The sequence below is a fragment of the Ambystoma mexicanum genome, chromosome 1q, assembly GCF_040938575.1.
Source record: "Ambystoma mexicanum isolate Mex_15411 chromosome 1q, UKY_AmexF1_1, whole genome shotgun sequence".
Taxonomy (NCBI): Eukaryota; Metazoa; Chordata; class Amphibia; order Caudata; family Ambystomatidae; genus Ambystoma; species Ambystoma mexicanum.
In genome coordinates this window covers 1,313,258,983-1,313,276,793 of record NC_090922.1, presented here as the reverse complement: position 1 = coordinate 1,313,276,793, position 17,811 = coordinate 1,313,258,983, and the positions used below count along the sequence as shown (strand labels likewise).

Below are 17,811 nucleotides of genomic sequence, written 5' to 3'. Positions count from 1 at the left end.
TTGAGAACATCATCTTTCCCTATTCCAGTGTTTTTTCTGTGGCTGCTAGGCCGCCTGGTGAGTTTTCCTCATGCATTTGCAGTTTTCTCTGTTTGTTTTTCTCTCTATATATTTCCATGGTGCTCTCCCATCTCCCCCATCTATCCTAACTGGTACACTATCACCCATCCTCCCTCTCTCTCTCGCAAAGTCTGGAATGGACAAAGTTTAAAAATGCTCTCCTGGTTGCTAATCCAGGCCTGACTATCGCTGACACGTATGTTAATGCTTCCTCCAGGCAGACTATCACCAACATCCTCTTTGTCAATCCCTCTCCACACTAATGGACTCATCATTTGATCTCTATTCACTTCTCTTTCTCCTTTTTACCCATTAATGGTGGTACCAGATGGGAAGTACTCTTGGCACACTTCCCATCCTGTAGGTATGTCAATGTCTATCCCAATGGCACTGTCATGGCCCAGGGTTCTCAACCCAATCTCCTTCCCCTTGATCAGTGACTTCTGTCTCTTATAAACTGCCTCCCTTTTCCTGCTTCTCCTCCTGCTGCCCCCCCACCCCCCAACATCTTCTTCACTACCAACAGGCATACCACACACCTGTACCTGTCCTCGGAAAACCTTCAACGGTGGCAACCAGCTTCACATAGCTACCCTGAATGTTTGCTCTGCTGGTAAACACTCCTTTGATATTTGTCACCTTCTTGAAAACCTGGACCTCTACGTCCTCAATCCTACCGAGATGTGGTTCAATGTCAGCTCTGTCACTAAGTTACGGTAGATTTCACCGAATACCATTTTGCCTAATGAGATTTCACCTAATTTATTTCACCGAACATGGGAGGTGAAGTGGTATATGTGTAATGCATAATAGGTGGGGTGTGGAGTAAGGGTATAAATTATGGTAGGGAGGGGTGAGGGATCGCTGCAGGAGGTCTGCCCCCGCATTATAGAAAAAAAGTGGAAAAAGTTCATTCAGTTTTTCGGTGAAATGGATTTGGTGAAATCTCCATTAGGCAAAATATTTTTGAAGAAATCACATTCATCCCTGTCACTACTCTTGACACTCTTCTTCCAGAGGGCTATAAGATCCTCTCCAAACACCGGCCTGAACATTCTGGCAGCAAAGTGGCCCTTATCGTCCCTGAATGAGTTCCTGCTACTATCATACCCACTCAATCCTACTCTTTTTTTTAATTCAAATTTTATTGGTTTTCAAAGACAAGAAAAGAGCATATGCATATGGTGTACATTGGGCACATGCCCATAACAACTTCAGAATGTAACAGAGTCATAAGTCTCTGGTATTTTCACCCTCCCCCCACGCCCTATTCTCGGGACTCAGTGTCTGCTTTTCAAGATTCTTATCTTTGGGCAGCGCCAGCCGGGCCTATGGCCGTCGATGTATACTCGACTCTCCTGAATCCTGTGCAATGGGTTCTATATAAAAAGTGGTTTCGGGCCGAGTGGAGAATTCCGGTTACCCTCCGGACTTGTCCTCTCTGTTGACAAACACCTCCATGAATTGCAGCCAGTTGGTTTCTCTCTGCGCACTTGAGCCCTGTATCGCGACCGTTAATCTATTCATAAAGTAAATGTCCTGAGCCACTGCCACCCATTCTCTCTTTGTCGGAAGGGCTGCTCTTTTCCAGGTCCTGGCTTGTGCCGCTCTAGCTGCCAGCAATAGTGAGTGTGTCAAGTCCGGTAGCTTCTCCCAGTGCTCATCCCTTTGTTGTAGGCCAAATATCACCAAGGTGGGGTCTAACGGGTAGTCCCCCCTCCCCCGCCGCTCTGATCCAACTAAGCACCTCCGACCAGTAAGTCTGGACTTTGGGACATGTCCACCACATGTGCCAATAGTCAGCTTTTCCCCCCGCATCCATGTCAACACACTGGGACAACATCTGGGAACATCCTAGAAAGGGTGATCGGGTCGTACTACCACCTGTGGAGGAGCTTGATGTGTGGGTCTTGTATTGGCACGAGATCGACGTCTTGAAGGCCCTGGTACAGAGTTTCCCCCAGAAACCATCCCCAATGGCGCGGCCCAGATTCCTTTCCCATTTCCTTCTGAGGCTCCTGGTCGTTCCCTCCCGGAGGGTCGAAAGAGCTAAGTACAGGAGGGAGATTAGGCCCTTCATTTCTTTATGGGAGTCCAACATTTTGTCAGCCGGGGTGAGCTTCCTCTGTATGCATTCCTTCAGTTTTGGCTTCATTGGAATTCCCTTGAGTCTAAGGTATAGGAGTGGTGAGAGTCTGCCAATTCCCAGTGCCTCCTTGAGTTCCTGGATAGGTATAAACGAATCGTCCCTCACTAGTTGACCAACCCTACAGAGCCCCACCTCGAACCAGGACTGGTAATGTTCATGGCCTGGAATCTCTTCCAGGACTGGTGTGGACCAAATGTGACTTAGAGGGGAGGGCCATGTGGTGACTTTTCGGGAGCTTTTTTAATGGGACCCATAACCATTCGCCTACAGTGACGGGGCTTAGGAAGGAGTTCTCAATGTAGACCCATTGCTTGTTGGCGTCCTCTCTAAGGTGAGGAGCCAGAACCCTGAGCTGGGCAGCCCTATGGTATGTAATAAGATCTGGGAGGGCAACACCCCCTCTTTCCTTGGGGCGGGTGAGGGTCTCATACCCTATTCTGGGTTTCTGGCCTTGCTATATAAACTTCACTATGCGCCTCTTGGCTTCTCCTAGGTATGCTACAGGAGCCTCCAGGGAAGCATTTGGAAGAAGTAAAGCACTCTAGGGAGCAGGTTCATCTTTATCGCGTTTATTCTGCCCATCCACGAGATTTGCCCCTTCCCCCATCCCTCCATCTCCCTCAACAATTTCTCAAACAGTGGGGGGTAGTTTGCCAGGCTCAGGTCCTCACTAGGTCTTACAATGTTAATCCCCAAGTATTTTATCCCATCCACGCAGACCTGAAGGCCTAGAGGGGACAATTTGGCTATGCACCTATCGGCATCTGAGGCAAATGGGAAGATCATTGACTTGCCTACATTAACCTTGAAGCCTGAGAAACGGCCAAACAGTTCAATTATCTGTAGGGCAGCCGGAACTGAGCGTGTGGGTTCCCTCAGGTGGAGCAAGATGTCATCTGCATAAAGGCCCACTTTGAAAGTGCGGTCTCCCACCACTATGCCCCGCACCATGGGAGAACCTCTGAGGTATTCTGCAAGTATCTCCATGGTCATGGCGAAGAGGAGGGGTGAGAGGGGGCAGCCCTGCCTCGTCCCTCTTTGGAGGCTGAAAGTATGCGACAGGCGTCCGTTAATTGTCACTCTGGCTGACGGTGACTCGTATAAGGCTTTGATGGCCTGCCTGATCCCGATTCCGAACCCCAGCTTCTCGAGTACCCCGTGTAGGAACCCCTAGTCGACCCGATTGAATGCTTTCTCGGCATCGATGGACACCAAGACCGGGTTCTCACCCTTCGGAGCTGAAATCAACATGAGGTGGAGGGTTTTACGTAAGGTGTCGGCCCCCTGTCTCCCCTGTATGACCCCCACCTGGTCTGAGTGGATTAGGTTCGGCATATGGCCATCCAACCTCGTCGCGATGATCCTTTTGAATAGTTTGGCGTCCACATTGAGGGGGGAGATTGGTCTATAAGAGTGGCAGTCTGCTGGGTCTTTCCCCTCCTTCGGGATCATCGTGATCAACACTTTGCCAAATGACGGTGGCGCCCTCCCTGTCTTCATTGTATTTGAGAATAGGCCTGCTAAAAAATCCACCAGTAAACCCGAGAAGGCCTTGTAAAAGTCTGCGGTAAATCCATCTTTCCCCGGGGCCCTGCCCAGCTTCAGCCCAGATATTGCTTTCAGCACCTCCTCCTCTGTTATTTGAGCGTCTAGGGCCACAGATTCAGGCGTTCCAAGAATCGGGAGGGTGACCCCATCGAGGTATACCTCCCGTGCTTCCCTATCCACTTCCCCCTCCCTCCCATATAGGGTCTCATAGAAACTAGCGAATTTCTCTGCTATGCCTTCCGGGTCTGTACTCGCCCCCTCTGCATCGTTCACAATTCTTTGCACCCACCTGTCCCCTCTTTGGCCTCGGAGTTTGGCTGCCAGCATGGCATCGGCCTTGTCGCCTTTTTCATAGTAACTCTGACGCAGGTGTTGGAGTCTCGCTACAATTTTGCCCAACTCTAATTCCCTGAGTTCCTGTCTCTTCTCTCTCGCCAAGCCCAGATCTCTCTCTTTCTCTCCTTCCTCCTCCCCCCCCCCGACCTTTCCAGGGAGAGTATCTATGACCTTAACCTATGTGATAGGAGGGTCCTCACCCTCTTTTTGGAGGCTCCTTCACTTATCAACCTACCCCTCCAGGTTGCCTTCGCCGCCTCCCATACCATTTCCCAATCCACTTCTCCCGTATTATTTAGCTCCAAGAATTCTGATTGCTGTTGACATTTCCTCTCTAAAGACGGCGTCCCTCAGTAGGACATCGTTACATTTCCATAAGGATTCCCTAGCTTTCAGACCTGAGATGCTGACGTCTGACCAGACCATATCGTGGTCTGACCAACTGACGGGGCAAATCTCGCATGCGTCTATTCTGCTCATGCTCTGGTGTCCTGTGAACAGATAATCTATCCTCGTCCTGGTTCCATGGGCTGCTGAGTAAAAGGTGTATCCCTTTGCCCTTGGGTGACGTTCCCTCCAAATGTCCACCAGCCCCTTTTCCCACATCAGGTCCCGGAGCCCCCATTCTGAACTTCCCCCTACGCTGCCTGGCTGAGTGATCCTCCCTCTATGATCTAAGTCCCGGTCCGCCCACATGTTAAAGTCCCCACCCAGTAGCAGGAGCCCTTCCGCCTCGAGCATCACCTCTCCCATAACCTCTTGGATGAATTCCTTCTGACCTACATTGGGGCAGTATATGGCTGCTAGAGTGACCCTCGAGTTGTGGAGGTTACCGGCCACTACCAGAGCCCTCCCATCCTCCCTCTCCCAGCAGGTTACCTCAGTTAGTTTTTGGTGCCTATGGAGCAGGATCTCGACTCTGGCTTTCTTAGTGGTGCTGGACGGCCAGAATACCTGGCCCACATGTGATCCAGGGATGGCCCTCTCTTTGCCCCTTACCATTCTGGTCTCCTGTACGAAGAGGACATCTGCCCCTGCGTTCTTCATTTCTCGCCTGAGAAGGGAGCGCTTAGTTGGGGAATTAAGCGCCTTGACATTGAGTGAGCCTATTGTGATCGTCTCGACCCGGCCCTTTCTTTCATTGTCTGCCATTACTTCTATACAATGTGTTCATTGGTTTCCTGGTCCGGTGGGAGCTGCCCTGTCCCTCTATAAAGCTAGATCTGAGTTGGGCATGAAAATCCCTCCCTCCCCCAGCCCGTCCTCCCCCCTCCCTACCTCCCTCCCTCCCCTATTTGCGACGCCTGCCAATGGGCAAGCCACCAGAGCGATAGTATGTTTGTGCACTGCAGTTCTCAAGATCAAAGGTCGTATCCCCAGCCGGGGTTGTCCAGCTGCTGTCCTCTTACTCCCCACCAGACCATCTTCATTCCACTAGTCTCCTCCTGCTTCCGACGGTGGGGTGTTAGGTTTTTTGAATTATCTCCTGCCCTTTGTTTTCTTTGTCGACCAGGGGCCCTCTGGTTCCCTCCCAGCTTCTGCCCTTGCCTGGGTTCCCGCTCCTTCTTGCTCCTCCTGGGGGTCTCCCTTGAGCGTCTGCAGCACCTGTGTGGCCTCTTTACCACTGATCACCCTGTAGTCCACCCCAGCTCGTTCAAAGGATAAGGTGAACGGGAAGGACCATCTGTATCTTATGTCCTAGCTTGTTAACCACTGGGTGAGCGGGCGACATTCTCTTCTGCGGGTGAGAGTAAGGGTAGATAGGTCTTGATAAATCTTGATTGTATTTCTTTCTAAGATGAAGCTCCCAAGCCTTTTTGCCTTCTCCATGAATTCAACTTTCTCCCTATAGTGGAGGAACCTCACCACGATGGTCCTTGGGCCACCCCCTGCACCTCCTCCACCTCGGTGCGCTCTCTCCAGCTGGACCTCCTTGCCCCCTTCAAGTGTGAAAAGTTGATTGATCAGGCCCTGGACTTTTCTCCCTACGTCAGCAGCTGTCTCCCCTCTCTCCTGTGTCACACCCATGATGCACAGGTTATTTCGACGTTCTCGGTTTTCTAAATCGTCCATCTTGAGAATCATGTCCTCCTCTCTTATTTCTAAATCCATTAGCCCAGCCTCATATTTCATGTCTAGAAAGTCTGCCTGGAGATGGTTTATTTCCATCCCCTCCAATTTGTCTTCCAGAGTATCTACTCTCCCCTTGAGGTTTACGATGGAGGCCTGTATGTCTGTGCGAATTGCCTTAATCTCCTGGAGGATATCCCTGAGGTTGTCCTTGGTGAGTGCAGCAGTGGGTGGATCTCTTACGGCGGGCATGATAGCTCCAGGGGCTTCGTTCTGGGCCGGGGTCTGTCGGCGAAATCACTGCAGGGAACTGATCACTCCGGAGGGCGGGGTCTGCTCCATGGTCAACGTAAGGTGGGGCACCTGGGGGGCGGTGCCTCTATGCAGGTTCTCCTTGTGATTTCCACAATGTTCAAATTGGGGCACCTGCCCTATTTCTTTGTCAGAGTACTGCGTTTCCATTTGCTTTGATAGATTTTGTCTCCGGGACACTATGGGAGTTCTGGGTCCAGGGCAGGGGCCTTCTCGCCAGGCTGGGCCCTTGTGCCACGAAGATGGGGGCCCTAAGGGTGCACAGCCAGTCCCTGGGCTAATCAGCTAGGAGGAGTCCGGGGGGGTGACCCCCACCACCGGGTCTCCTCTGTTCCACTTCTACCCCGCTGCCTTCTCACCCCCTCAGCTTCGCTGTCGCTCTGCTGGGCCCCACTGTATGTGCGCCGCTGCCTGGGGGGCCTCGATGGGCGACCTGCAAGAGCCCCAGGGTGGTGCGGCTGCCAGGGCTCTCCTGGCCAGGTCCCAATGCTCTCCTAGTTGGTTCAGGCTCCTTTTCACCTCCGGGGTTTCCCGTACCAAGTTGTGGGCCCTCGCGTTGGCCCATAGTGCTGTGGGGGTGCCCGTTCCGGAACAAGGCCCTCCTCCTTTTAAGTGTTCTTGTCCTCAGGCCCAGTGGGGGCATTTTTTCTTTTTACTGGGTGAGGCTACCCGGGCCTTTATTTCCAGGCGGGCCAAGGTCTGAGTTGCGGCGCTGGGGAGGTTGGGTTGAGGGCAGGGGGGCTCCAACCTCTATGTCTCCGCGGACCCACTTTCCCCTCTCCGCCACCTCACCTCGGTCTGGCCGCTTTCACCGGGTCTGGCCCCTTAGTGAGACCGACGCGGCCTGATGTGAGTCCTCGCCTGCGTGCGGCGTGGGCTCTCTGGGCCCGGGCCCTGCTCTCTCTGGGTCCTCCGTGCTCTGGACTCCTGGGCCCTGATGCTCGGGGGGCGGATCAGGGGTCCACCGATGGAGCGCGGGTGAGGAGTGCTTGGGTTGGTGCGGGGCAGTCACCTCCTCTCTCCTGCTCAGGGGAGCTGATCCTCGTTGTGGTTCCGGGCTGGCTTCTCCTCCTCTCCTCGCATCGTGGGGCTCTGCGTCCCGGTCGTTTCCACCTGGCGGAGCCTCCCGCTCTGGGCCGTGGGTGTTGGGATGCCTCCCTCATCGTCTGTCTTCTGCGCTGTATTGATGGGTGCAGGGGGTGGCTTCCGCTGCTCGGGCAGCTCCTGCATTCCTCTGGGGGGCTCACAGGGCGAAGGCGCGAAAGTGCCTCCCCGGCCCAAGGCGCGTATTGCGCTCGGCTGTAGGCGTCTCTCCAGCCACTCTCCCACAGTGACTCTCTCCGGCGTTGCACGGGGGCTGGTTTCTCGGCCCACTTGGCGAGTGGGGTTACCCAGACGGGCACGGATCTCCTTCAGGTCAGCTCTAAAATCCCGGCCGGGGATCTTGCAGGCACACTAGGCCCTGCGGTGCAGACAGAGCGCAAGCTCACAGGTCCGTCATGCTCCGCGCCCCCTGGCGGTCTCCACTACTCTTCTTTTGAATGCCTTGTCTGCAGGTTTCGTGTCTCTCGCTCCCTCTCTATTATGCTTGCCACCATCTACAGGCATCTTGGCCCAATTTCCACCTTTCTTTCTGAATGGGGGGATCCTTCTGCCTTCCTCCTGACCTCTACCAGCAAGCTTCTCCTTTTTGGAGGCTAACATCCACCTTCACTCCCCTGAAGCAGCCACTATACTCTTCCATGATCTCTGACTATCTACCCACCATTCTTCCCTCAGGTCCGACCCACGCTTCCGGACCCTGGATGCGCTCATCTCAGCAGGTATCCCTATCTCTAACCCTCTCACTAGTCCCCCTTGCTGGTCTGACCACAGCCTCCTCTCTTCCCAGCTTTTGATCATGGGCTCCCCAGCTGAGCCTCTGCCGCACCTCCAGTCTCCTTCGCTGTCATTCGACTGATGAAGTGAGTATCGTCGCTGCGTTTGCCGCCACCTTAATCGCCCTCCTTCTCCTGCTTTGGGCTCTCCCATTCATTCAGCCCTCACTAACCTTCAAGTCTCCATATCCAACACGCTTGACACCCTTGCCCTTGCAATGAGGATCTGCATGAAGCCTGCCTCCAAGTGTAATAGCGGGTATGATTCTGACCTAGCCTTTCTGAAACTTAAGTGCAGAGCTGCTGAACGGAAATGGCAGACATTTGGCACATCCACTTACAAACTGTCCTGCGGCCTGCTCCAAAGGCAATACCGCTTCTCCATCCGCTCCAAGAAGAGGGCCCACATCCAAGCCTGCATTTCTGGAGCCACCAATAACACGGCTGAACTGTTCAAAATCGGCAGGGAACTCGCCAATCCTACTGCAGTTTCTACCTCCCTTCTTCCATCCCAGGTCCTCTCTACAGCATTGGCCCTGAACTTCACCACTAAAACACAGGACATCCTGTCCACACTCTCCTCTACCCCCGCCACTCCCCTCCTCCGCCCACGCCTTCATTGGCCCCTCTCTCCCCCCCCACTCTCCTCCTTCCTGCCCATCGCTTCCGATGTTGTCTCCAAAGTTGTCAGTTCCATGAAAGTCTCCTCCAAACAGGTACTCCCTTGCTCCTCCTGAACTATTAATGACAACATCTCCTCTCTTGCTCCTGCCTTAGCTGACCTCTGTAACCACTCATTTGCTAATGGCTCCTTCCCCCACCCCTTAAGCACTCCCTTGTGCACCGTCTTATAGAAAAGCCATCTGCAGGCCCTTCCTGTCCGGCAAACTATCAGCCTATTTCCACTACCCCCTTCCTGGGCAAACGCTTAGAGAAGTTAGTCATCTCCAAACTGATTCTCCACACCAAACTTGTGGGCCGTCTCGATGATCATTAGTCGGGTTTCCGAGCATCTAGATGCATGGAAACTGCTGTCCTGAACACCCGTGAAGACCTGCTCTCAAACCTTGACTCCAACTCTCCGTCCATTCTCATTCTCCTTGATCTTTCCTCTGCCTTTGACACATTCAATCATCCCATCCTCATAAACTGGCTTTGTGACACTCTCAACATCATGCACCAGGCACTGGACTGGCTGAATTCCTATCAAATTGTCCTTTCCAGGTGCAACTGGGCCCTTACCGCTCCTCTACCTCACTCTACCTGGGCATTCCTGAGGGCTCTATCCTATCACTGTGGCTCTTCAACATCTAACTTGCCCCCATATCCTCCTCCTCTCTTCATTTCCAGTGTTACGCAGATGACACACAGTTTTGATTCAAACTTCCCTCCTCTTCCTCCGCCTCTCCCTCTACCATCCCCAACTGTCTGACTGCCATTCAAGCATGGTGCACAGCTAATGACCTCTGTCTTAAGGCCAGCAAGACAGAGATCCTTCTCATTGGGACCCCTTCTCCCTGTTTCCCCCTTTACTCTTTGCCCGCCCTCCAAGGGGGCCCTCCCCTCACCATCATGCGAGTACAAAAACCATGGTGTCAGCCTAGACTCCTCTCTCTCCCTCTCCTTCACCCCTTACATCATGGACCTTGCCACGAAGGCCCACTTTCAGCTTCCGAGGCCTTCTCCCCTTCCCCCAGAAACTCAATGTCTCCCAAGCTAGGGTCCTCTCTACAGTAACAGCCTCTTCCTTAAAATGCCTCTTGTCTCTCTTTGCCCACTTAAACTAATCCAGAATAGGACTGTGAGACTTATCCTTGGCCTCAAGCCCAGGAACCGCATCTCTCCAGCCCTACCATCTTTCCACTGTCTCCCAGTTGCTGCGAGGATTAAATTCAAGACCATCTGCATCATCTGCAAGGCTGTCTGGGGCCCTGCTATATCCAACTTCCTCTCCCTAAATACCTCCCTGCTAGAGCCCTTCAGTCCTCTAGCTCCAACGCTCTGCATGTCAGACGTTTTTCCAGGCAGAGAGTAGAGGGTAGAGCACTCTCTGCGGCATGTGCCTCCCTGCCACTCTCAGACTTGAGTCGGACCTCCTTAAGTTCCAGAAATTCTCAAGACCCTGCTCTTCTCTTCCTCTTTACCCCTCTCCCTTCCCTGCTAATTCCACTTCTGCCGCTTCGACTGATGACCTGGTCCCTCATGAGTCTTATAGGATACCAGGCCCTCCCTTACCAGTCCTTACCAGCACTTCCCCTCCAGCACTGCCTTACTGTGCCCTCCTCCTGCTCCTGACCAGCTTCTCCCCCGAGCCAGGTCCTCCCCCGCCCTCACACTTAGTCGGTGATCTCACCTCCGTCACCCCCGGCACTTAACCTGTGATCTCTCCTCAGCATTACACAGCCCCTGGGCACTCCCTTATCCCCCCCACTCTGCCCAGTTGCATTTCCTCCTCCCGCCCCACTTCTCCTTTGCACTTCTCTTTACTACACTTGCACAATCCGAATGTCACATGGCCTAGTAGGAACGTTTATTGTTGTATTATTTCCCCTGTCCACACCCCTCCAAACCCACCATCCCCCGATTTTGCGTTGTGGTACCTGGAAACACCATTGGTTGTATAGGTGCCTTATAACTGCTCAATAAATAAAACAAAACAAAAATATGCAAATCTGGCTTGCTCCCACCAAAAAAGGGGCAGTCCAGCTCAAACTGCTAGGCCACATCCATTCTGCACGAGACCACAAGCATCCCCAGGCATGTTTTGGCTTCATTGAGTGTCATCACTGAGGTGTACCTTGGGTCTCTACGCCCAATAGCCATGGGACCCAAGTCTGGGAATACTCGTCCCACTCACAGTGACTAAAGCAAAACAAAAGAGGTGTTGGCTGAAGGATTCGAACGTGCATCGTATTTCGGAGATGCATGTCTGGCAACTACTGTCCCACATTTCCCTAAACCATGTGCTTGATGCTCCAACAAAGAACCATCATACAATGTTGGCATGCCAGCCTGAAAGACCAACACTTCTTGCAATTGAAGATCGCATTGTTTTTGGCTTTTTTTGCCAGTACCGGAACATTTGATAGCAACGCCAGCCAGTGATGTGAGTAGCTGAACATTTGATGGCAACACCTGGAAGTGGTGCGAGTACCTGGACAGCTGATGGTTATACCCTTCAATGCTGTGACTGGGATGGCTACACCCGACAATGCTGTGAGTATCTGGCTATTTGATGTTTATACCTGTCAATGTAGTGAGTACTTGGGAATTTCATGTGTATACCTTTCACTAGTGTGAGTCCTGAGCATTTAATGGATAAACGTGTACATGTTGTGAGACAATTGATGACAACACCTCGCAGTGGTGGAAGTACCTGGACATTTCATGGTTTATGTTTCAATTGTGTGAGTACCTGGGCATTTGATGGCGTTATCAATCAATGTTGTGAGCACCCAGGCATTTGATGGGTATAGCTGCCATTATTGTGAGTACCTGGACATTTGATGGGTGTACCTGCTAAATCGAGAGTACCTGGCCACTTCATGGGTATACCTGCTATTATTGCGAGTACCTGGGCATTTGATAGATGCACCCGTAATTAATGTTAGTACCTGGGCATTTGATGGGTGCACCTGTGAATGTTGAGAGTACCTGGACATTCGATGGCTAAACATGTACATTTTATGAGTACCTGGACAATTGCTGGAAACAGTTGGCAGTGGTTACAGTACCTGGACATTTGATGGGTATATCTTTCAATGGTGCGAGTACCAGGACATTTTATGGGAATATATTTCAATGGTGTGAGTGCCTGGGCATTTGATAGCTGTACCGGTCAATGCTGTGAGAATCTAGGCATTTGGTCGGTTTACTCGTCAATGATATAAGTACCTGGGCATTTTATTGCCAGCAAATGCCCAGGCTCGGCTATCATAGATGAGTAAATCCACCAAATGCCCAGGTATTCACACTATTAAAGGGTATACCCATCAAATACTGAGATACTCACACCATTGAAAGGGCTACCCATTAAATGCCTAGGTACTCACAACAGTGAAAGATGTAACTATCAAGCGTCCAGGTACTCTCACCCCTGCTATTTGCTGCCATCAAATGCCAAGGTACTCTCAACATTGACAGACGCACCCATCAAATGCCTAGGTGTAATTGTCAGTTACACCTATCAAATGCCCAAGCACTTACTTCATTGAAAGACATACCAAGTAATGGTGTCAGTACTTGGACGTTTCAAGGCAGTCCCTGGAAATGGTGTTGGTGCCAGGCTTTGTGTGGCAATAGTACAGCATCAAGCCTAGGTGCTATATCGGCTTCCCACTTCCGGCAATTAGTGGCTCACAGTGCTTGATTTTTAAATAAGTACCAGTGCCCAATGCCAGGTGGGGGAGGCACCTTGCCGCCCACTGCTGCTCCCGACAGTGTCAATCTATCTGAGGCTGCAACACCCAATAGCTCTTTTAGCGTGATGTGCACACGACACACGGCATATGTATGACTATCAAATACCTATCAAAATACCATAACATAGTAGTTGGTTCTTTAAATGTGATACTAAACATATAACTAGTTATTTAAACACATCATCCTAATTATCAATGTCCTGTATAGGTAGTAAGTGTAACATTTTGACCATCTGGCCGCACACAATAGAGGAAATGTGCTGTCTCCATAAGGTAACGTAATGGACAAATGCAGACAAAGTTATAACTGAACTGATTAACTTGCCTGTTGAACACCTAAGCAAGATCATCTTGTAAAGGTCGATACTCGGCACAGGTACTCCTCCATTGGCAGTGGCCTTTTCCCAGGCCTTGTTACTCTGGTGGCCATGGTGACTGTTCTGTTGTCCTCTCTGTGCCGGGCGCCCATCAGCCACTACTAATGGTGCTGGTGACTGTGTGGCACCAATCACAGTTATGAGTCAGTCTGTGTTTAACACTTAGCCGGTGGCCTGCCACTTGCCTGTGTATTGGTGTTCCCCATTTTGGCTGCATGCCAGAAGAAAAAGGGAAAATGCCTTGTGTAAGTAGGCCGTGCATTTGCCTGCTGAGTACCGCCTGCCTGCAAAGGTGTAGCAAAGCCAGAATCATACCGAGTCTGACACTTATGCATGTCCATACCGATCTGCCTGCTGATCTAGGGTGCTGCACCTAGTACCATGGATGCCTGGCTTCTGCCTGAGCCTCCCACACTGCTGTGACAGTGCTGTTGACTAGAGCAGTGTGCTGGCTTAACCAGCATGAGCAACCAGCTCAATCTCCTTCCAGCTCACCATTACCATGAAACTGAAAAACAAGCACAGCCGCGCTGGTGTGGCTCACTCGTTTGTTGCTTATTTGTGCCTAAGACTGACTGCTAAAAAATAAAACTGCCAAAACAGCACATCATAATTGTACTGTGTCTTAGAAAATAAGTGCTGTTGTCCAGAAGTAAGCCCCGGGCTCAGCCCTGGCAAGCACCGGTGGCTCAGGAGAGTTTTGGTCTCACTTATACAATACTTGCATATTGCCAACGGAGTGGGTGAACCCCAATTTGAAACTTCCAATAAATTGTATTCTCTCCTCATTAAATGCAGTTTTTAGAAAATGTTGCACATATTTCATTAAATATCTGACCTACAAGCCAGTGAGTTAAGAGCATGCTTTTGACATCTCCGTGAAACCCTTCTTCATAGTTCGAAAACCCACCAGTGCCGACTCAGCCCTTCATTCTTCCAAGGTTGATACATTGAGAAGCATTGAATTGGACAATATTGACACCGATGGCTACTGCTGGTATTACAGAAGCCTTCTTCCTGCAATACATTTGACCTTTGAGGGCTTGGACACCTGTGGATGCATTCAGAAATAACTATGCTTCTCTAAAAACATGAACCAGTGTAACTCACCAACTGGGACCACTATGCCGATGATTGCAGCCGTAACAGTAGAGCCCAGTCCGAAAGCGTCGTAGCCATCTGTGCAGCAAAAGAAAGAACAACAAAGCAGTTAGGGAAAATAAAAATATGGCACCCTCATTGTAATATAGCCCTTTATCTTACAACATGTTTAAAGGGAGTGCTTGGGTATACAAGGTTTCCCATGGCAAGCGTGAGTAGGTCCTGTAGACCAGAATCTAACATTGGAAAGAAAGGCAAGGCTACCAATCCAAGATGGCTGAATAAAACCAGACGATTAGGAAGGCTCCGAACTCAACGTTTCAGCAGGCTCTAAAGTGGCACTGCAAACAGAGTGCGCCCGACCTAGATAAACCTTCAGAATCAGTGACTCTAAAACCAACAACCATATGCATTGTAAGTATGAATTGAAAGCAGGTTTGATGATCAATAGGTTTGATGATCAATAAGGCTGCTTGGAATGCGGGCTACATCTACTGATAAGCACACGTATTCCTAGCAAACTGGCAGCCATCTTCTCACCGTTTCTTTTCCTCGCTATTGCACTTAACTCTTCTCCCGCTGCCCAACCACAACCTTTATCCATTTACGTTTACTTAACCGCTAAGGGAAACGGGAATCTGTTTAGAGCCCCTTCACTTTTTCCATAGTGGCCATCTTGCTTTGCCTGGGTGCATCTTCATCAAAGTTACCTTAAACAGAAATGAACTCACTAAATAAGCTTCCCTTATTTCTGTTAAAACGTACGTGGAAAATCGATCACGTTCATCACGCAACCCTAGACAGAATACTCAAGCTGGGTCCTGAGCAGAAACTATAAACCTCACATTGTCTGAGACGATAGCTCAGGGGTAAACGTGCTCGCCCTGGAAGCAAGATGACATGGAGCCCTACAGGTTCGATCCCCAGGCCGGCACTTAGAAACCTCTGGGTATTCAGCGCATTCTAAATAACCTATCATATCATAATTTCCAAGACATATTCCAACCACACATGTGCTTTAGGGAGGATTGCAGGACCAGATGGGTAAGTCTACATGCAGATAACATACGTTCAGGGCCTACCTGTTATTAGACATTTCATGCAGGCATGGATGCCTGGTTTAAACAGGGACACAACTTCAACTTTGAAATGAAATTAACATTTGGGAAACTAAATCTGTTTAGCAACACCCTTTTCTGGTGATTGCGATGAATATTGCGATAAGTACGTGTTAAAGAGTGTCTGAACCGCAAAAGCTCAAACGTATCATGCGTTCATTAGAACAACAGAGCAGTGTTTAATTAGGGTGATGGGGAGTATGAGGCAGATGATGGTATGAGAACAGCTATACCGAATGGTGTCATAGTATCGCTGTGTTCTAGTTGAGTGGTGGTGTAAAGCGGAGAGTAAGCGTGGAGATGTGATCTGGTGGTTTAACTTAGGTGTTTGAGATCAGGCCCACTCCAATAGTTCCATATACTCTGTTCCATGCATTACGACCGTTTCAAGCACTCAAAACCAATCACTTCCATGCTCTTTCAAACGTTCCATGCATTCCAAACATTACATCCCGCACAGCCATCACCCGTTTGCTCCATACTCGACACCCGCTCCGCACCATACTCTACATCCGCTCAACACCACCGCACCCAATTTGGTGCGGTGGTGAGGGCCAGCAATGTGGGTCACCCAGGCAGGTGTATTGCAGGGCCAACGGGCCAATGGAAGGTGCTGGGCGGGATGGGAGGCGGGTGGAGGGGGGACATGGAGAGCGGATTGGAGGGACACAGGAAATAGGAGGAAAACAAATAATTAAAACATGGACGCAAAACACACACAGGAGCAGGTCATGGGGGAGGACTGGCCTACCAAATGGCCACTGGTGCCGTGGAGTGAAGGGGTGAAGAGGGGCCTCAAATGGGGTCGGAGGCATTGCACTTACCGTGTGCTCAAAGACCACGGCGGAGTGAGGGCCAGCAATGGGGGTCACAGACCCATGCAGGTGTAATTGCAGGGCCTACGGGCCAATGGAAGGTGCTGGGCGGGATGGGAGGCGGGTGAAGGGGGGACAGGGAGAGCGGATTGGAGGGACACAGGAAATAGGAGGAAAACGAAAAAATAATTTGGCCAGCGGGCCATACAAAGCGTGGGAAGCATAAGGTCCCTGCCTTGCATGGCTTATTGCCCATGCCCAAGTGGGTTACTACACCCAAGTGGAAACCTTATTTCCTCATAACACAGCCAACCCAGGATCTCTCCATCAGCTGAATGCTTGTTCAGCTGGGCAGCTTTTTACACCAGTATGCAGATGATACCCAGATATACTGGGGTCTCCCTGCCTTACAAGAAATGAAGCATGATTTGATGGGTTATTTATAACGCGCTTAATACCCAAAATATATGTACTAGTTCTGTGGTGTTCTAATTTGTGTGGGCTGTGTTGGGGTGGGTGGTGGCTTGCGATGGGTTTTGGTCAATTATTTCATTGTTATTTGCTGATTTCATAGACTTTTCAAATTTTATTTGTTAATTGACATCTTACTTCTGTTAACTATGTTGTTTATTGTATACTTATTTTCACTGAATAAAGAAACAAGATAAAATAAAATAATCATGTTGTCTTCGACTTTAAAGCCAGTACAGAATGCCATGCCAGTAAGACAACAAGTCATTGTTGGCTACACAAATTAAAATGCCCCTCTCCTCCCACCCACATGTTGGAACACTTATGTTGAGATTGTCTGTGTGTCTGAAATGCTATGTCACAGCAAAGAAACAGCAGCTCTCCTGTCCCCCCCCCACTCTGAGGAACAGCGCCAGGGCCTTTAAACTTTTTCATCAAGTTGAAATGGCCCCCCCTCGGCACTGACACATCATCAGCCACCTTTGATCCCCTGACTTTGCATGTCCGACACCTTTGTACCCATTCATCACATAAGCAGCCATTAACCCATACAGCCCCACACATGCGCACATGTATTCACTCTCATACATTAACCAGCATACATTCACTCGCACATTCCCCATTCCCACACTCATGCAATCAGCAGCATTCAATCACTCACTTATTCATCAGAATTCATTCATGCTGATGAGTACAAGAGTGAATTATTGTACTTGCACATTCCCCATGTATGCCCTCGTGCGGTCAGCAGCATTCATCCACTCACTCATTCAGCAATCATCTGCATTCATTCACGTGCACATTCAAAAGCATTACATCCTCATTCACACTTAAAACAGTCACACCATCAGCAGCATTCATTCACCAGCATTGATTCATGCTGGTGAATATGAGAGTGAATGAAAGCATTAGCATATTCTCCATTAATACACTCATGCAAACGGCAGCATTAATTCACTCACTCACTCACTCACCCACCCACTCACTTGCATCAATTCACACGCACATTCAAAAGTATGAACACGAACACACACACACACACACACACACACACACACACACACACACACACACACACTCCCCCCCCCCCTTTTGATTCAGCTCCAGGCTCCCGTTCACACGAGAACTGCTCCAGAAAGCCCACCTTGGGAACACT

The 17,811-nt window shown here is 50.3% G+C and overlaps 1 protein-coding gene across 1 annotated transcript in view; it reads right to left on the bottom strand.

Annotated features, from left to right (window-relative positions):
- The window catches only part of LRP8 (LDL receptor related protein 8), a 1,426,130-nt gene that overhangs the window by 60,255 nt on the left and 1,348,064 nt on the right, over positions 1 to 17,811 (bottom strand). Inside the window, exon 17 of the mRNA XM_069642168.1 lies at positions 14,261 to 14,329. Within this exon, the coding sequence (XP_069498269.1) occupies positions 14,261 to 14,329 (69 nt within the window). The remainder of the gene's footprint in view (positions 1 to 14,260; positions 14,330 to 17,811) is intronic.